The 20,566-nt window shown below is 40.1% G+C and overlaps 1 protein-coding gene across 3 annotated transcripts in view; it reads right to left on the bottom strand.

Annotated features, from left to right (window-relative positions):
• Positions 1 to 1,182: 1,182 nt before the first annotated feature.
• The window catches only part of CCT8 (chaperonin containing TCP1 subunit 8), a 336,809-nt gene continuing 317,425 nt past the window's right edge, over positions 1,183 to 20,566 (bottom strand). Inside the window, exons 2-17 of one of the 3 annotated variants that reach the window (XM_069785266.1) lie at positions 12,766 to 12,874; positions 11,026 to 11,116; positions 10,336 to 10,415; positions 8,990 to 9,139; positions 8,538 to 8,718; positions 7,742 to 7,803; positions 6,915 to 7,052; positions 6,294 to 6,472; positions 5,264 to 5,330; positions 5,094 to 5,181; positions 4,868 to 4,983; positions 3,543 to 3,614; positions 3,174 to 3,338; positions 2,620 to 2,739; positions 2,088 to 2,186; positions 1,183 to 1,412 (exon numbers count right to left, since the gene is read on the bottom strand). In XM_069785266.1, coding sequence (XP_069641367.1) covers positions 2,094 to 2,186; positions 2,620 to 2,739; positions 3,174 to 3,338; positions 3,543 to 3,614; positions 4,868 to 4,983; positions 5,094 to 5,181; positions 5,264 to 5,330; positions 6,294 to 6,472; positions 6,915 to 7,052; positions 7,742 to 7,803; positions 8,538 to 8,718; positions 8,990 to 9,139; positions 10,336 to 10,415; positions 11,026 to 11,116; positions 12,766 to 12,825 — 1,662 coding nt within the window. In that variant the 5' untranslated portion in view covers positions 12,826 to 12,874 and the 3' untranslated portion in view covers positions 1,183 to 1,412; positions 2,088 to 2,093. Of the gene's footprint in view, positions 1,413 to 2,087; positions 2,187 to 2,619; positions 2,740 to 3,173; positions 3,339 to 3,542; positions 3,615 to 4,867; positions 4,984 to 5,093; positions 5,182 to 5,263; positions 5,331 to 6,293; positions 6,473 to 6,914; positions 7,053 to 7,741; positions 7,804 to 8,537; positions 8,719 to 8,989; positions 9,140 to 10,335; positions 10,416 to 11,025; positions 11,117 to 12,765; positions 12,875 to 20,566 lie in introns of those variants that run through there. The other 2 variants (XM_069785268.1, XM_069785269.1) reach the window with 2 other exon arrangements.

The following is a 20,566-nucleotide window of genomic DNA, read 5'->3' as shown; positions in this document are numbered from 1 at the left end:
ACATTCTTCACATACTGAACTCAAAACATAGCACTGTACCAGCTACTAGGAAGACAGTTAACTACATCCCAGCTGAAACCAGGACATTAATTACTTCAATATTCATTTGACTTTTTACACTTGATATTGGGTAAGGAGCACAATTAAGAGCACAAAGAGCTGCAACAGTTAGATTATGGTTTCCTGAGGTTATGAGCTCCTTCATCCACTGTACCAGGTGCAGGTGCCCATGCCCTGGCAGGGGGCTGCAGGGCAGCCTCTGTGAGGAGAGGCCGGGGCTGCCCTGAGCCGGACACAGCCGGTTCCAGCCGGCTCCGACCCACCCCCCGCAGGGCACAGCTGTGGGGAAAGCCTGTGTAAGAAAGGGCAAAACACTGCCCGGCTGTGAGGGGAAAAGCATGAGAAACAGCCCTGTGGGCACCGAGGGGAGAGGGGGAGGAGGGGAAGGAGATGCCCCAGCAGGGATCTCCTGGAGAGACCACACTGGAACAGGCTGCCCCCTGCAGCTCATGGAGATGACCATGCTGGACCTCCACACTGCAGCTGTGAAAGCCCCCAGGCCAAAGCAGGTGGATGTGTGCCTTGAAGGAAGCTGCAGCAGGCTGGAGCAGGTTTTCCTGCCAGAAACTGCAGCCCAGGGAGGACCACACAGGAGCACTTATTCCTGATGGACTGTAACCCACAGAGGAGCCCCATGCTGAAGGAGCTCATGAAGGACAGTACCCTGTGGGAGGGGAAAAGCATGCATAAGGAGCAGCAGAGAGGAGCTGTTATGGACTGACCACGACCCCCATTCCCTGCACCATGCGGTAGGGGAAGTGGTAGAGGAGTCCGGAACGAAGGAGTACAGCTGAGCCTGGGAAGAAGGGGAGATGAACAAGGTGTTTTAGTTCTTGTTCTTGTTTCTCACCCTCCAACTCTATTTTTAATAATTAATTTTCCACATGTTGAATTCATTTTGCCTGTGACAGTAACTAGCAAGTGACCTCCTTGTCTTTATCTCGACCTGTCAGCTTTTTCAACTTACTTTCTGACTCTGTCCTGGCAAGTAAGGGGCATCTGGCAGCTAGCCAAGCTCAGCCCCCCACACCCACACACTGTCATCCCCACACATGCACCTCCATTATTGACATACTGGGAACAACCATGTCACACTAAGTCCAAATAAAATGACAGTTAACATTTTAACAGTGAGTACATTTATTTGAAGTTCTGCACTCCATAGGACACAGTTCATAACTTAAAGGCAATAGAGCAAAACATTGTGACAGGCTCCAACTGCAATATTAAAAAACTCACATAATCATGTCACTTAAGAAGTACAGTTAAATAGTTCAATCATTTTGATCTTCATCCCAGTCTTTCCTTCCTGATGGAGGTTTAGGGCCACCAGCTGGTTTTGCCATAATGATCTTGAAGATAATAGGGAAGTAGAAAAAGATAAGGTTAGAATCAGACTCTTACTCCAGCCTTACTTACTCCAGCCCTATGATGCTGACTGTCAACATTCACTAAATTCATGCAGTTTCCCTACTCTGAACCTAAGCCAATACATATTATTACCCATCTAACCGAGATATTCACAAATTAATTATTTTTTCTTGAAAATGGCAGAAGCTGAGCCAAAAAAATGGCTTTTACCTCATTTTTGCATGCAAATTAAGACTTCAGTTAGTCTACATAAAGTGAGTGCTTAAATAGGCTAATGAGTGACTGGTTTACAGGATGCACACTACAGAAAGCAGAATTATCAGTGCTATTGTTCTGAACTATTGAGTCTAAACATCACACTTCAAAAAGCATAAAGTCCAATAGTCCTACCATGTTAAAGGCTTGTTTTCTGCACTTGCTATAGTGACAAGTAAGGTAAAACTAAAACTGCACTTGTGATCCCTTCACTGAAAATTTAGTTTTAGGTGTAAAATTCATTAGCAAAGGCACAAATACAAAATGTAGCAACAAGCACATGTAAGACAGCAGCACTACATGTCCTCAAGAAAGATATCATCTGCCATATGCTTGTCAATATACTCATGCATGCACTCACATACACAGATAACTCTCTCTGCTAGAGAAACAGAGCTTACTGCATACTATTTTTCAGGCTCATCTTTCCAGTCATCCTTATCCCAATGTCCTTGTTGCTTAGGGGCTTTTGGACCTCCTGCTGTTTTTGCCATAATAATCTACAGAAATTTTACATGCAAATACGTTTTTGCTAAAGTTCCACAAGATATATAAAGTTAAGATTTGTCATTAAAATTATAACCTCTGTTTTTCCTAAAAGTTTGATTTTCATGTAAGAACAATATATGAGAGAAGGTTTCTTGTGTTAAATCTTTCTCCTACAGAAGTTAGGATAACTTTCTGGATACAAGTATCAACTGTCAAATCTTAAAAGAAAAGAAACATTCATAGGGCTCCCATGGAAGCAGCAACATTGCAACATTGCCAGCTCTTGAACAAACTGCTTCCTGGCTTTCAGAAATAAACAAACCAGGTTTTCAAGTATCCTATTTTAATGCCTTACATGCCTAGAAGAATCACATATTTTGCATTAGTGTTCTGCATGCTGAGTTAAAGGTTTCAGTTCAGCACCCAAGTTACTTGTAAGCTTACCTGATCTACCCTTAGGACAGTTACTGCTGCATTTGTAGCTAGCTTGATACCCCAGGATTTTCCAAGGTATGTGTCTAATACACCAGCTTCCAACATATCCTTCACAGCAGCAGCTTCAGCCTATCAGATGGGGAAAAACATTATTCAAAACTTTCTCAGGCTTCTACCTAGCAAGTTATTGGGTTTTCGAGGTTACACATTTAGAACAAATTATCACTCTTCTGATCTCATCTTTTCTCTTCAGAAAACCTTCAATCCTAATCCATTAGCAAGAGGACAAAATAAGTAATTACTAAAGGCTTACTCTCCATCACACGTTAGCTCAGTATCTCACTTTACCTCCTACATAAGGCCACTATACTACATTGAATTTAACTGCTTGCTGATGAAAAAAACCCACTTTGGTATTACAATTCTAAGAAGTTATTCTTCTAGACTGTGCAACACAGAGCTTCAGTGATTTCAATTAATCCGTAAATACTTCATACTGATAGAAGTATGTTTACATATAACCCTGTACTGCAGAGCACCAACTAATGTGAGAGACTATTTACCTCAATATCAAATCCAACATTTTTATTTCCTTCCTGATGCACAGCATAAAGTTTGGAGATGACCTCATTAGCCTTTACTCCAGAGTTTTCTGCCAGTGCTCGAGGAATGGCTTCAAATGCCTCAGCAAACTTCTTGATGGCATACTGGTCAAGCCCAGGACAAGTCTAAAGTGAAATTGAAAACCACATCAGCATTTCAAAAACCTTAGGGAGGTATTTCCCCCCACATTCTTAATTTATTTATATGCATTAATACACATATGTATTTTGATATAAAACAATATGTATATATCTTTGTAAGTCACATATATATATTTAAGTACATATATGTTTGTGTATATAAAAAGTCAAAAAGCCCATTTGCTATACCTCTCCATAAGATGTGATCTGCTTGGCTAATTCAATCTCTGTTGCACCACCTCCAGGAACAAGACGTTTATCCTGTGAACAGACCATCCCAAAATGCAAAGTTTTGCTTAAAGCATCACATCAATTTTTACTTTCTAGAATTTATATCCTCTATCAAGAGGAACGCAATAGAACTTTATCCCATGCAGACTTACTAAGAATCTGCTTCAGAACAAACATGCATTGTAAGAGAAATTCCCCAGAATTTACTCATTCATTCCAAATGTCTTTGAAGAAAAATAGCTTCTTTTGTAAAAAAGAAAATAATGCAGTGGGGTTTGTGTCTGAGTTTTTTTTTGTTTGTTAGTTTTAAAAAAAGTAATTTCAGCTCTTTGCTTACTAATAATAGAACTCCTAGATTTTCTCATCTTTTCCATTAACTTTTTGGGAAATATGCAGGAAACCAATCTACTGTACACTAAGTTTAATATGTCAACAGGTATCACGAGGTGTTGAGTGTTTTTGTTTTGTTTTTAAATTAAGCATTTTGTATATCCTTTGGCAAACCAACATCACTTAAGAACTCCCAGTCTTTTAAAAAGAAAAGTAATCATCATAAATCAGAAGTTAGGACAACTCCTGGAGACAATCAAACGCAGTGTCTATGGCTGTTTCTGTACTCTAAATCAATGTGCACGTGTTGTTATGTACAGGACATTAAGCATCAAATGAAAGTTTAACATTTTTTGCATGCCACCTTCTGAGTAAATACACAAACATTTCCTTCTGCATTTAAAAAAAAAAAAAAAAAAAGGAAAAAGGAAAAAAGTCCACAAAAGCTGTTCAGAAAAAACTCTGAAAAACTGAATTCTTCCATCTATAAAGTGTCTCTGTAGTATGTGGAGGAAGCGTGTCTTGCAAACTAAATTGCTGGTTCATTGGTGACAACCAGTCAGTTCCTCCTGATCCCCAGTGACAAACAAAGCTATCTGGCTTTTCTTCTGTGCCTGGTTTCCAAGGAACATTACAAAACATTTAGGGAAATAGTCAACAAAGAGCTGACTGTCATTAGAAAGTGGTAGAACTAATCTATCTTCAAGAACTCACCTCATTACTGGAAAATTGCATGCAGTACATGCTGAGCACCTTCTTTTATGTACATTGTATTCACAAGGATGTCGGCAGCTACCTTCTCTACACAGCCCTCTACACCTCAAAAGGGCTCCAGCTAACAATGTAAATATCTGCTACAGCCTTTGTAGCGAATGAGCACAAAGCAAGCCTGAGTCTTGCTTCAAACTGATCCATAGCTCAGTTTTGATAACTGAAGTGTCCTGGTTACTTACCCTTGTGAGTACTTTGAAAGTATTTACACCATCATCCACTGCTCTCTCTATGTCATCCATCAGATTGTCTGTAGACCCACGAATGAGTATAGTAGAAATGGCACCATCCTCCTTTTCTGTTCAGACAGACATGTGCATTACTGAATTAAGTTTGTTAGATGTAAAACACATATGAACATCACACTTCTAGAACAGTAGCATTAGGAGTTCTAAAGAACATACATACCATGCTTAAACACAACAACTTGCGTATCCCCAACCTCCGACAAATACACACTATCGCAGTGACCCATTTCTTCTAGAGTAGGGGGAGTCTGGAAAGAAAAACAAGAGTTAAGAGATGAACCTGCTCATCAGCTCTCTCTCCCTTCTGCTCCTCATTTGAAAAGTCCATACCAGTCTGGGGAGGGCTGTTGCACCAACAGTTTTGCACAGTCTTCTCAGATCCCACTTTGAATTCAACCTTTAAAAGCAAGTTTCCAGAATAAATGTTAACATACGATTAAACATTCTCTTAACCTGGAAGCATTTTGTAAACTAATGACTCTATCAAAATTTACTGCATCAAGTTATAAAATCCACTCATCTATTTTTTTCAAGTTATAATTTTCTATTTTCAGGGAAGCTATGCAAATACTATTTTCTAAGAATTTAAAAACAAGTAAGTAGTTCAAATACATGGAAATTATCAAACTTCATCTTCTAGTGCGTAAGACTTGAACTGATGTTTACAACACCTCTAAAATGATCCTTCTTTGTTATGCAAGAGATTACAGTATCATGCTCCATTTCCAAAGTTCAAACTTTTTGGACACCACCAATAAAGTTACAGCTTTCAATAAAGGACCACTAATTTGTGTGAGACCTGAGAGCTGCTGCTAGTAATTGGACTTTATGTTGTGCAGAATGTAATTCAAGGATGTATAAACATGCCTTATTTATAGACAAGAAGATTCAAGGTCCACAAAAATGACAGAAAAGTATTAAGAATTAGTTCTTCCATCCATCAATACATTAGTGATGCACGGAGGCATATCTCATCGTTGCTAAAACATCACATGAGAACTGTGACCAGGAGGGAACCATTATGGTTTAGCCTTATATGCCTTTGAAGCCACATCCCTCTTCACTAGATCCACAAATTTTGATATTCTTGATTTCAGTTGTGTTATAAAGGCACTTAAACCAGAATAACAGTATCACATACACAAGTAACTCCCCAATTAGCTGTCTATATAGAGGTGAAATACTATCAAGAAACATAAGCTATGAAACAACCAAACCACAGCTCAGGTTTTGATCCACTAGAAAACCAAATAGTCTGCAATATTTTCTTTCTAATTCACTTGAGAGGCAAAAGACAATATGGCAAGTACATTTCATAAACCTGGTAGATCAGATGCTTTTATGCTCTTCTAGTACTTACCTGACTAACATAAGATTGTATTTGTTGGCATAATGAAGTGCCATGTCTGCCACTTTGCCACCTGTTACTACTACATTTGCACCACTATCAGCAATAGCTTTGACTTGCAAATCCATTAGATTTTCTTCTCCCTTACTGAAATTCATCAGTTCTTCAGCATTCTTTATAAGTACAGTGCCCTAGTAAAACACATACACTGTTAACAATTCAGCATTAACTACATGCCTAAAAGTTTTTGACAAATGATTTTGTCTCCCAACCTGTCCATAAACCTCAAGTCATCTTATTTTTAATACTACTGCCACCCTTCCCAGGCAATGGGGTAAAACATGTCCAAAAAACGGCAATTCTAGCATTTCTAGACAACCTTGAGGTTCAGACATTCTATCACATAGTTTGGCTCAAATAACCCAACAAAAACCAGTAACAACTCCCCAACCCCAAAAACCCTGTATAGCAAAATTAGGTTCAGACGTTTTCTATCAACTTTTTTAAACTAGTGAACTCAATATTAACAAAAATATCTTAATCACCAAGTGTCAAGAATATTTATAGTTAAGTCTAAAAATAAGAGTACATGAGCATAAATGGCTATCTAACTTATTTTGAGCTTTAACATACCTTAGTTTCAGTTATCATACCATCAAAAGGGCAGGAATACACAGCTATTTTTGCATCTTTGACAGAAGTAACATCTCCTTCAGTTTCTTTTTTAAAAACCATGCCATGCAGTACTGAGGAAGCAGAGATACCAGCACCCTGAAAGGAAAGAAATGGAATGGGGGAATATATCATATCAATAATATGATCATTTACTGTCAGAAAGTTGCATTACCCTTTATGAAAAGCAGTCCTTACATTCATTTGAATGTAGCAATCTAAGTTTTCATTGCAGCATAAAGAAATAAGACTTAAGCTGACTTAGCAACATCAAACATTGTCTTACAGGTTCCCTTTTTAAGATTAGTTGGCGGTCCAGGTTAAGGCCTGTGACATTCATTTGCTGTGCTCAACTTGTTATTTATTTACTAGCGAGTAAAAAACACAGGGGGAAATTCCTACTACATATAAACTTGTTCCAAACCTACAAACCATACTGAGGCCTGACAAAAAGAATGCAAGATTAGACCGCTACATTTCCGGCAGCCTGCACCTTAGCCTAATCTTATGACTGCTTCTATAACAAAATCAACATCCCTGTGTATAATTTAAGTTCATGTATCTGATTTAGGGTAAACTTTCAATATTAATGATTTTTGTTTCTGAAAGCTGCTACTCAGCACTAAACAAAGAACGTAAACACCAATTTCCAAAACTTATTACGCATGCCACAACACAACAGAGATTAGAATAGAAAAGACACTTTCAAAGTTTAAAGATCTAAAAATTAACTTTCATTGAACTGTTTACCTTAATAATACAGCAAAGCTAGCTACTTGCTAACTTACCACAATTTTGCACACTCTGATATTATCAACGTTGAAATGACCAGAATCAGGAAGAATAGAAACTGTTTGGTGAACAAAGAAAGAAAAAAAAAAAAAAACACAAAAATAATGAATTTGTATTGCTTAATGCATAAAGTAGAACACCACCACCATAAATAATGCCTGGAGTTTTTCTGAAGTACTAAAATGTAATGGTTTGAGATGCCTGCCTAAATTTAAGGCAGTTATAATCTGCTAATAACCTGCATCAAGAGAAACAGAAATTTTGTTTTTATAATGTAGTAATCAGAAAGCAATATCTATTCAGGCTGCTCAATTAATTAAGTCCAAATATCCATTTACATTCAAGAGTGAAGTCTGACCCAGAATACTTTGAAAAAACACTTAAACTAGACATGAAAGTATTTTCTTGGAAAACTAAATGGAGGAAACAACACAACTACAGTCCTGCTTCCATTGTTCTGTGGCTGAGACTAGTAACAGCTTACCTGAAGTGTAATACATCTTCCAAATGATAAAAAAGAGGAAGAAAGATGGGGTTCTGCTTTAAAAAGACTAGAAAGCTAGTTCTATAAATGTTTAGTAGAAAACACAGACCTTTCCTGAGCCACAACGCCAACAAAGAGTTCAAAACGAGAAAGAAGGTTATACTCATTTCAGAGGCTAAAGCTTTCCATCCAATTCAAGCTGATAAACTAACCATACCTTTTATCTTCCATGAAGACATTAGTAATTATCATAAGCAAACCTACTCAGTTTTTTAGATGCATGCACTCATCTGTTCTTGTCCACTTACCACAGGCCTGAGCAATAAGCTTTGCCAAAAAACGTTCATTGCCATATTGTTTGCTCATCACTGAAGTGTGCAACAAAGATGCCACTTCTTCAACATCTCGAAGGTTCTTTGCAGAACAGCACACCAAATCTGGAAGAATTTCTAGGGCTTTCTTGCAAGCCTTTTCATATCCTTCAATCACCTGCGCAGCAAACAATAAATATTCACTACACCATTTCACTATGCATTCATACTGCTTCCATCTCCTTCTCAAAGGGCCATAAAACACTAACAAATGCAAAAGCTTACAAGGGAAGCAAGCAATCACAAGCAGCAAAACATATACTGTTCTTCCATACATCACTAAAACATTAGTTCAGAAAGAAGCAGACGATTCATAACATGACGCAAGAATACTGACCAATGGCAATCTGAATTCAAGTGATGTGAATTGTAGTAACAATATAACTTGCCTCTGAGACTGATAACCCCATCCTCAGAAGGTCTTCTGCTAACTCCAGAAGAACTCCAGCAAAAACAAGGACAAAGTTTGTTCCATCTCCAACTTCTTGCTCTTGCATGTGGGAAGCCATCACAAGCATTTTTGCAGCAGGATGCTGGACCTTTAAAAGAAGTTACACATCTTAGTTACTAATATCCCACCTAGACTACAGTTCCAGGTTTTTCCTATGCATCCAGTATAAGCTCTTTTATTTCAAATTGTATCTAGAGATACTAAGAATGCACAAAATTGGAAAAGAAAGCAGCACAGATTATCTTAATTGGCTAACTTCCCTAACAAGCAAAAGTACAAACATTATTAAAAAAACAAAATAAACTCAGAGAACTGAACATTCCCCCTACAACATGAATTAGGCATCCTTGATACTGGTTCTATGCTATTTTTACAGGATGCAGTGGCTTCATAATCAAGCTCTGCAACAGGAAAGCTGCCTGAAGTTTAGATCTCCAAGCTGAATTCATATGTGTAACACGCAAAATAGACGTCTAAATCACAGTTTAATTCTAGTGTTTTTTCTGCTTAAAGATTGCACTGCTTTCCCTTTCTTTCAAAAGAAATGCAATAAAAATGCTGTATTCTTGCATGTAACTAAAGCAACTGTCATTTTATCCCAGAAAGTAACATGCAAGACTCATTAGATTAAGTAACTAGTCTGCAAATAATTTTTTAAAAACAGAACTGAGACTTCCACCACTATTCTACTTATACCAAACACTAACACAATGCATTAAGTAAGGAAATAGTTACATTATTTCTATCAGTAAGTATAGAATTCAGTAAAATATTATTTGTGTTGTGATACAAATGTGAATTTGATAGAAAAAGTTAGGACAGGTCAGTCTTTCCACACTTTTACTGTATTCACAGGAAGATGCTGCTATATCCTCAAGCTTCTTAAATCCAGTTAATGTATTCTAAGCAGACAGGAGAAAGTGGCAACCACCAACACTGGGAGATTAACACAACAGCTATTTCAGAGTTTTCCAAACACTGTATTGTCTAGACAAACCCTCTTCTAAATCTACACTGGTTTGGGGGGAAAAAAAAGTAGGCAATTATTAAGCATCTCCTGCAACTACTTAATGTTGCTTTACAAAAAGATCTCTACTCCTCACTGTGGATATAGCTCATTGACTTTACTCAAATGCAGTGAAAAATGTAAATGATTTACAAAATGACATCTGTAAATTATCTGACAGGGTGACATGTATTTCTTTATTAACATTCAGAACCATAGCAGCCCATGAACAGAAACACTAGTTCACAACCGACATCTTCTGGAGCAAGAAAACTTACCTCCAGCTCTCTCAAGATAGTAGCAGCATCATTTGTAACAAAAAGCTTCTCCAGGTGATTGATAACCATTTTGTTCATTCCTAACGAGGGGGAAAAAAAAATTAAAAATCATTAGGCAAACATCACTTTGTACACAGATACCATTTCATAACTTTCAGGTATATCTCACACATTAAAACACTAGCCCTATTTATAATTTAAGAACCTAAAAGATTTTTACAAAATGACACTTTGGAGCATGTTACATTAAGGAGAAATCAATAGTTTCTGAATAAGCAGTTTTCTCTTCAAAAATATTAGTATATCATTTAATTAATTGATGCTGGAGAACACCTTTTGTTTTGGTATATCTGACCAGACATGGTACGGTTATGTTCGTTATGACTATCTACCAAGTTATTTTCTTTCCCTTAATTTTTGTGGGTCTTCCATATAGCAGTAAGACAGCAAAGAGGACACAGTAACTAGTACAAAAACCTGGCAAAGGCAGGTACATTGTGCATAACTCAAGAGCTAACCAAAGTCTAATCTGTATAGCCACAAAGACTATATTTAGAGTTCTACAGCAAGTCCAATGTGTCTCCTCAAGAAACAAACCGTTGCTTCTTCAAACAAACAGTCAAGGTAGGTTTAGCCTTCAAACATAACATTTTGCTCAAAAACACTACAATAATTTTAGGATTTATTTACCATTTGGTCCATAAGCTGTACGGGTGGTTTGAGCAAGTTCTTTGCATGCCTGGATGTTCCTATAGACAGCTTCTTCTAGTCCTGAATAATGCTAAAAAGAAAAATGTTCTGCTCAGAATTAGGCTTTCTAACAAAAAAGAAAGGGATAAACTAGTCATTTCTCATCAAAGCATGAATAATCTACCGAGTCCATGAAAGTTTTTGATTAATTTAGATTTGGTATTTCACTTAAAGTTTAAACAGAAACTAAACCTTACCCAAAGACAGTGAGAAAAGAACTACAGTGTACTCCTTCTCAACTAGGCAGCTCAGCAGGCACGATAAGCTTCTGAACAGAAAATTTGAACAGTGACTCAATTTTCAATATAGTTTGCATCTCTTACGTCTTCCAAAAAAGTTAGTGGCATGCCAAAGGGAAACAGAAAATAACCAATACCAGATTGAAGAGAGGCAAGGGTTTTGTAAGCATGCGTTTTTGTACAAGCTTCTTTATTCACAACTCTGTATTCCACAAAATTCATTTAACTCACTTGTACATTCAAACATGTGCGATTTGAAAATTCAGAAGCAGAACGATTCATAAAATATTTGTGTTTGAGAAGCTGATCAGCCTGGCTTCAGTTTGGAAGCCTTAAGAAAAGGAGGGATCCCCAGAGAGGGCAGGGTAAAACGTAATGTGTGGCCCATAAGAGAACGGACAAAAGTACTCTCTAACAATATATAGTCTCTAAAGGCAAAACAAACATCTCAAAATGCCACCTGCTTCCTTGTTTTGTAAAAGTCTGCTCTTGCTATTCTGGCCTTGAATTCTCTATTAGAGAACCAGCATCTAGGCCGCTTTGTTTCCCTGCTCTCCCCCTGCCCCTGACATGTGCCACTCCTTGTCCCCCAAGGAAGATTCTGAAGAAAAAAAAAAAAATAGAGGGCTTTCCGAGCTGCTAACTTCACTGTCCTTTCTATTAACTAACAGCAATCAGAAATTTTCTTCCTTTTATTTTCCCATGCAATTCAAAAAAACCCACCACCTTGCTTGCTTTCTGTCCACTTTTTCAAAGAAAGCTTCTATCAGGCACAGCACTTGCCTACTATCAAAATCTTCATTACGTTAATGTTAAATACAATGAGAACGGATTTATGGAAAGGAAATGTATGGAAAATAGTACGTTAGTCTACAGCGCTGGCCGAGGCACTTTTCTTACGGGCACGGCCGCAGAGAAGGCGTCAAGGAACGTACAGAACAAGCGGGGGACACGCATCCGAACAGCTAAACCTACAGGGCCCGGTCGCATGCTGCCGACCACGGCCTACAGACGGTCTCCGAACGAAACGCCCTCCCGACATCGCCTCCACAGCCGAGGCACGAGCCGGGCACACAGCTCGGGAGGGAGCACCGGCCCCGGGAGCCCACGCAGCACCCCCGCGGCGACGAGAACCGGGGGCCGCGCCGACGGGCGGGGGCAGCGTGGGCGCCGGCCCCGGCGGAGCCTTCTGGAAGGCCGCGTGCGCCAGGCGCCGCCCCCCTCCCGCCACCGCCCCGGGCCCGCGCGCTGAGCGGCGGCGCGGGGCGGATCCCCGCAACGGCCAGAAGCCGGGGGGAACCAAAGCCGGGGGGCGGGCAGCGTGAGGCTCCCCCCGGCCCCGGCGGCCTTCCAGAACCTTCCCCGAGCCGCCGCGCTGAGACTTCCCCCCTCGCCACCCCATCTTCCGGAGGCAAGAGCGCCTGCCCGGCGCCACGCTCACCTTCGCCCCCTCCTTGAGCATCTGGGCGAAGCCCGGAGCCTTGGGGACGTGCAGCGCCATCTCCGCTCCGCTCCGCACCGGCCAAGCACCGCACCGAACCGGGCCGCGCAGCGCCGAGGACGACGGGAGGGGAGAGGGGGGACGCGCAGGCGCGATGAGGCAGCCTAGCTGGCCGCAGGCTAGACGAGTTGCGCCCAGGGAAGGTCGATAGCGGGGCGGGGCGCAGGGAGACGGCGGCCGGCGGGTGTTCCTGCTTCTCCTCAGAACGGGCGGCGGGAGGCGCGCGGGCTTCGGCTCTGGCGGGGCCCTGCTCGTCAGCCGGGGCGGGTTCCTGAAAGCCGGGTCCCGTAAAACACCGCCTCGCCTGACATCTTCCTCTCCCCGCAGTCCCGGCTGAGCCCACCAGCAGGCCGCCTAGCCGGCAGCCTGACCGCCGGGTAAAGGCCTCGGAGTTTCTAAAAGAGAGTGAAGATCGATAGAACGGGAAGCATTTAGGGATTGCTAGCTTGAGGGGTGACTGGCTTGTCCTGTGACTGTGCGTTTTGCTTTAGGTAAACAAAAACAACCAAAGTGGATGGTTCATCTCACTTCTACAGTATTTATGTAACATTTATGTCACTTATTTAAAAGGAAAAGAGCCAGCTCATGTTTTTCTGGAAGGGGTAGGATAGCATTACTTGATTCATTGTACTATGTGCAACTCACCACCTCTTTTTGTCAGGGGTGCTGAGTGGTGGTGGCCTTTCCTAGGAGTTGTTGTCCGTGTAGTAAAGCGATGAGCGGTATTGTGGCGGTGGCTGGTGTTGGCTTCTTCAGAGTCTTTCTTTCACTGTCAAGTTCAGCATACTGTCTCCCAGGCATTTCTCCAAGTACCTTTAGTGATACATGTCCCAGAAACAGTGAAGAGCCTTCATTGCCACGGATGGCAAAAACTGGTCATAAAACTTTGCAGACTCCAGTTGGGTATTGCACTTAGCACATACCTGACTTGTTCAAATGGAAGCAAAATGTACTGATAGGAAGACTAAGTACAGTCAAGTCCTCATTATCCAGGGTAATCTCAAGTAATACACATGCTACAGGACATGCTGAAGAGTTCACCTTGACATCTCTCCAAACAGCTGAGAGAGATCAGCTCAGGATCCAGCCAGGAGACAATGGAGCTGCTTTTATATGGAGCTGCTTTATGTTTGGTAACTTATTAACTTTGCTTCTGTGCCACACAAAATTAAACATACTGATTCAAGACAAGAACTTCAAGGCCCTAGAAATAATACTGCTGCATTTAGGCCACGCGGTATCTGAGCCTGAAACCCAGCAGAGGCTGAGCTGCTCCACCTCTGCATCACACAGATAGGCCACCTGCAAGGTTAATTAAATCACTTAATATGTGTTACTTAAGTAACCTCAAGAGGACACACTTGGTTTAGTTTTACCATCCTATAATTCTTAAAATTCAATCAGTTTTAACTTGTAACACATCATGGCAGTATAAAAAAGAGTGGTGATAGAAAGAAAAGCTACATAAAGCACCCTGTGAATGAACTTCAAAAAAACTATATGCAGTTTTGCTAGAAGTACTTAGAGGCAGATGCCACCTGCAGCAGAAGACGGAACCTATTCAGCCCTCACTATCATGACCAAGAGTGTGGGCACTTCCAAATGGAAGTGCTGGGGTTTGGCGTAGGGGCATAACACCATTTATCCTTCTCTTCTCTCTTCCAATGTATCCGCACCACAGTGCAGCTAGGAAAGAAGGAAATGTTCATCTTGTTCTACAGCCAAGACACCAGAAACTGTATTTTATAAAGCAACTTCTGTAATCTATTGTTAGCCACAGACATCAAAGGAGGTACTTACTCCCAAGTCAATGCAGAAGACTTTTCATAGTCATGAGCATGAAGTCATGGGCAGTATATCAATAGTTGAATACATTCTAGTCAGAGACACTCATTTTAGGGCAGAAAGGAAAGATGGTTCAAGTGGTTAGACTGCTGATCAGTCACTCCAGGATGCGTTTCAACTCTCTGTGACTAATACCCTGCATGACCTAAGTCAAGTCTATAGTGATTCATCAACACTTAAAAGTTTTGTCATTTTTTTACCGTATATTTTGCATTCTCTGTGCCATCACCTGGATGTAGCTACCTCATTGTTGCAGGACTTAACATGAGTACGTTTTTTTTCCAGATGGGAAATAGAATGATAAATGATGAAATGGCTTCCTGGAAATTTTGCAGTCTTCAACTAGGAAGCTCATGGCTTTTTCCTGTAGGATCCAATCACTTGCCTAGGTGGATTGCCAACCTGGACTTAAATTATGATGCCCCAAACAGTATTGATTTGTATTAAAAAATGTTTCTGAGCTCATTGGTATACATTGGTATTATTCTCCTTTCTTGATTTTCACCAAGACAAATAACAGAAGAATCAAGGCAATAGTATGTAGAATGCTAAAGAAATGGAATTTTGCTATTACAAACGCTTCTCAAGTTTACGTTCATTATAACCTTTCCCTAACAAGAAAGGCTGAATTTTTTATCTTTTCATAACTTCTGAACTCTGTTCTCTGATTTTTCAGGGATGGCCTCTCCAAAGCACTCACTTCGTGAGAATCTTAGTAAGTGTTAGCTCAGAAATTACATCAAGCGTTATTATTGCCTGGCAATGTGGTGTGTTAACCTTGTGAGCATTCATTCTACTAAGAAGGTGACATTCCTGTTCTGAGTCTTGAATAATTAAAATGCTGTTATTTAATTAATCTCTCAAGTGATTATATACAGGAAATGTAGCTGGCATAATGTTGGAACTACAGCAAAAAGCAAAGTCAGCTCACACAGGCCAACAGTAACCATCGCAGCATTGCATGGTGCTTCTTGTTAAGTGAACTCTGCTTGAGTAAAATAAGCAATTTGGGGGTGAAAGATTCAACTCTTCTTATTCAGCACTTCAGCTGTCCGGTTCACTCCAGTTTAGGCTTCTTCCTAAGTGCTGATTTTGCTTGGAGAAGTAAATTTACCCATGTTTGTTTCTACTCATAATATTGCAGAGTCATAAAGTCAGTGTTGCTCAGTTCCACACTCCAGGACCAGTATGTTAATCAAGGACAGTGGACACAAAGGCAGTCCTATCTCTGGCTGCTTGTTTCACCTATGCATTCTCCTTCCCCTTCTCTCAAATCCTCTCTTGCCAAACATTTGTGCACCTGTGCGATGAACCAGATTAGGGAAGAGATCTGCATTAAGACTAACCCAAAAGAAGCCTGGCCAGCTTTCAGCTTTCCGGCTCACTACATGGCTGTGCAAAATCTTGACCTGGCACAAGGAAAGATGAAGGGAGACAGGGCAGCACTCTCTGTGTGGCAATGCTGCCTTATGCTATCTTCAAATATTTCTGGAACTGCCCTATTGGTACAGTGCTTTTATTGAAGCTTATGCTAGCTACATTTTTTAAAGTCAGAATACCACTAAAGCTAAAATACATATGTATGTTTGTGATTATTAATATATACAATATGCATATATATTAATCTGTATTAAACAATCACTAAAACATCTCTTTCTGTTATAATCAGGAGTTACTTGGTACTTACTGGCTAATCATGACTTTGACTTGGCCTTGATCTTTTTTTAGCTACTCATCTACACCATTTAAATTCTGCACAGACATTGCCATCCTAAAAGACCATCCAAAGGTCAGAGGGTTGGCTATTGGCAGTTGGCTGCCCTTTCACCAGCCAAAATCTATTACTGTACACGTGGAAATCCCCATCTTATCTGTAGGCACATGTTTGTCAAATTCTAGGATGGCAAAATTTTAACAAGATCTTCAGAAGTTCATAAAAAAGACAGAATGTTAATTTCTGTTTGCTTATTCAGCAGTGGGAACCTGAGCAATTGGAAAAGAAGGGATAGAAAAGTATCATCTGCTGAAGTTGTAACATCTGACTGTGTTTGTCCAACAGCACTGACATCTGGCCAATGAAAAAACGTGAGTGGCATCTTGAGGGAAGCCTGAGGACCACACCTAGTTTGCAGAGAATCATGCTTATACCTGAAACAGAGAATTGTGAACCACATAGGGCTGAACATTCAGGGTGAACATAATTCTCTTAGTAACAGCAGCAGCAGTTACCTTAGCTTTTCCCAGATTGTGCTTATCTCACTTGTGACATAATGAGAAGGAGCACTCTCATCAACTGGAGTACTTCTAATCAACTAAGTACTTCTTAGGTCATTGGTCCACAGCTCCTGGGTTAAATGCTACCCTCATCCCAGGCTTATCTCACTTGCTGGTGCAGAGGATTGCAAACCAGACAGGAAAGCAAGACTTTCTTACCATTTTTGTATTCTTACCTCAGTGTATGTGCTTTCTGCTATAGCTAATCCAGTTAGCTCGAGTCACTGGAAAGCACTTCTGGGGATTTTAGAGCACTATTGCCTTTGCATGGGATCAGTAGATTAAATTGTTTGAAAATGTTGACATATTAAAATAGTGGTGACAGTCCCCAGCTCAGTCAAGGATCCAGTATGTTTGATTCTAACTGCACAAGTGGCAAGAGTTCAGAGGTTCCTCTGAACAAACAAGATTGGAAAAGATGATAGTCTCAGAAAGGAATCGATGCTGTTTGTATTGATTTTGTATTGCAAATACAATCAAGGTATAAAATCATGCTGTGACACTGATACAGTACAGACCAAAATACAATTCAAGAGCCTCTACTTCTTGAGAGAAAGCAAAATTGTTGAGGTCTTTCTGGTTTTGATATCATAAGAAAGCAAGCATAATTGAGCAAAAATGACATGTCTTCTAGATGGTGAGTTCTGTTTTACATGAGGTCAAATCCAGTATCAGGTAAGGGCTAGAGAAACATCTCTCTTCGGTTTTCAAAGTGGTAATATGGGAACTTTTTTCCAGTGGAGTGCACAGGAGCCTGCAAATACAAGCCAACTGCTTTTGAAAGTTCATCTGTTCTTGTTGGGGTGGGAAGAATTTATCAGTACCTATATGGATGTGGAAACTTGGAGAACATCAAACTGCTGAGTGAAGGAAATAGCAATTTTAGGCTGTAATTAGAAAAGTGGAAGAGGGCGGCAGGCTCAGCATTGAAGAGATGAAGACTTCTGCAGAAATAGCACCCAAAGGAAGTCATGAAGAGTGAAATAAATAACAACTGTCTGCAGACTCCTGGGAAAAAAGCTGCTACCACACCTGATTTGCACTTCTTTCAGCTCTGCAGACACTAAAAAGAAAAAATTGTGGCTAAAAGGTAGGGTTCTGAGATCAAGACCACAACTTACGTTGGTTGGCACCTGGGCCACTGAGATCTGTGGTCTTCTTTCTTCACTGTGCCATGCCTTGATGTGGATGCCCAATCTGCAATTTTCTAAGAATGGTCTAGACCAGTACTAGATCTTCAGGACAAAGACAGAGGTTTTTACAATTTTTAATACTTTGTTTCTCTACTCAAATAATTTTAAAGACCTTGTCCAAGGAACTAAAAATTTTGTTTCTCACATTGTCCCCATTCTTATTTGGGGATTAATTTTAGGGTTCTTAATCATGTGTCATCTGAATATACCTGTTAAGAAATCCATTAATTCTCCAGAATTCAGGTCAGTGGGAGTTCTGTGGCCCACCTGTCGCTGAATCAGGCCCAGGGTCTGCAGAGCACTCTCCTGCCAGCACAGAGCATGACCCACCAGCATGACCTGGGGAACTTCTGTGTGTCCCATTATTTCCTGGCTACTCTGTCAGCCCCATATATCTGCCAGCATCTTGGAAATTGGCCTGAATCCGTGCTTGGTTGTGAATCAAAAGAATTCCAAAGACACCTTTGCACCCCTCATTTCTGCACTGCATAACCTTCCTAGCTGTAACTAAGGATCATAGCTCGCACAATAATGCATAGTCTTTCCTATGTGATTCTTGAAGTGTTTAAAGAAATGTTAAAGGATAAATGCTGTGCACCTCTGCAAAGCAGGAGATACTATACCACACTGTACAAATAAGGGAATCATGCCACAGTGTAGTAAGAGCCAAAGGCCATAGGATGGATTCATGCCAAAAGTTGGGACGATCGCACAGGACTTGTTCCCAGTATTGCATGCTAAATTCCAAAAGTGTGTTCTTGTGTCTGAATAGACACATCACCTACTGCCTAAAAAAACTGTTAAGTTGAAGACTGTACCATTGCTATTTAAGTTCCACAGTAGAGAAAGATAAAGTAACATATATGTATGAATAAAATAATTATGGACATTTACCAAAGTATCATTTAAGCATGCAGCACACTTTACATATAAAGAATAAGCAGAGAACATTTTGTAATAAACAACTTTAAAACAGGTAATTGTGAATGTACTGGTGTTGTAATACATACAACAAAAGAAAAGTTAATGTCCTGGAGGTTTATTTAATAAGAAAATAATCCTAATGTACATTTAATCAGCAGGAACTAATGTTTGTACTGTGCTACGACAATATGTAAAGCTACCAAAATACAGTATTACTTTGTTCACTCAGATTTGCGTGTATTTGCTAAGTATTTGATCTCCAATGCTTTCCATACTACACAACGAATGAGTGAAACCAGAATGAGAGAACTAGGCTGAGGGAAGCAAAAGGATGTTACCAGACATCAAAGTTCCAAGGTGAAGGTGGCAACACCACATCCCTGACTTGGCAGTATCAGTAATTTTCGTTGTTGGCTTTCAGCCAGATTTAATTCCAAACCCTGTATTGGGGTTAAAATTCTTGAAAGACTAATTGAGCGGTAAAGAAATCTCTGCCTTTTTTGCTTTTGAAGGATAATTGTCCCAACTGTTTTTCATTGATGGTACTGCTTACCTTACCAACTCTGCAGGCTAGGTGTTCATTGCTTAGCAAAGAATAGATTTTATCTGTGTTGCATTTGAGCTTCTTCATTTCTATCATTTTAATTTTTTTAACATAGTACAGTGAATTGAATGTCTAAATGTTTGTTATGCATCTTTATGGTTCAGGTTCTGAGTTCTATTGACTAAATATGGGCATCAGTAAGCCATGTGTGGGATTCACGACAGATTCTCTACTAATCATTTGCTTGCATGAAAATGGTCCAAAACACATATTACAGCATCACATCAGTTATTCTGATCCACTAACAGATGTCCTTGTTGTCAGCCAGCTGGCAAAGAGACAGCAGAAGACATTAAACCAGTGCTTGAAGTGGGACAATATGTGGCAGCAAGCCATATCACCGCTCTCTTACTTTGAACATCAGCATGTTGTGGGTTTAGGAGGGGATCATCTATGTTCCCAGCACCTGCAGAAACAGAGAGAGCAGCTGTCTTGTTTAATCACTTACAAAGGCTTTGGATAGGTTGGCCCAGAAGACACCACCTTCACGGAAAGGAGTGGTGGAAGGCAGAGTGTACAGCATTCCAAACCATACTGCTGTGGTTTTGCTTCATTTGAACTTAATTTGCTTTATTAATAAAAGCAGACATGTGACAATTAGACTTGCTTTGTGCACAAACTCAAAAAAATACAGTGGAATAGGGTTCAGAAAGATATATTTGGGAAAGACAGGAAACCCAAAGCAGTCATTCAGCAGTGTGTGATTCCATTTATAATGCTTTTGAAAACACAAGTGTAACTCCCTTTGCTCTCATCAGTGGTTTGATACCTGCTTTTCAAGACTTCAGTATCCCTGAAATTTGAACTCTCACACTTAGTGGGGTACTTCATTGTGCCTCCATGACTCCAATCGTCTACGATACAGTCTAACTAGCAATTTGTCTTCAATCTTGAATTTCTG

Source organism: Haliaeetus albicilla, chromosome 6 (genome assembly GCF_947461875.1).
Source record: "Haliaeetus albicilla chromosome 6, bHalAlb1.1, whole genome shotgun sequence".
Lineage (NCBI taxonomy): Eukaryota > Metazoa > Chordata > Aves > Accipitriformes > Accipitridae > Haliaeetus > Haliaeetus albicilla.
This window is presented reverse-complemented; position numbering and strand designations above follow the sequence as displayed.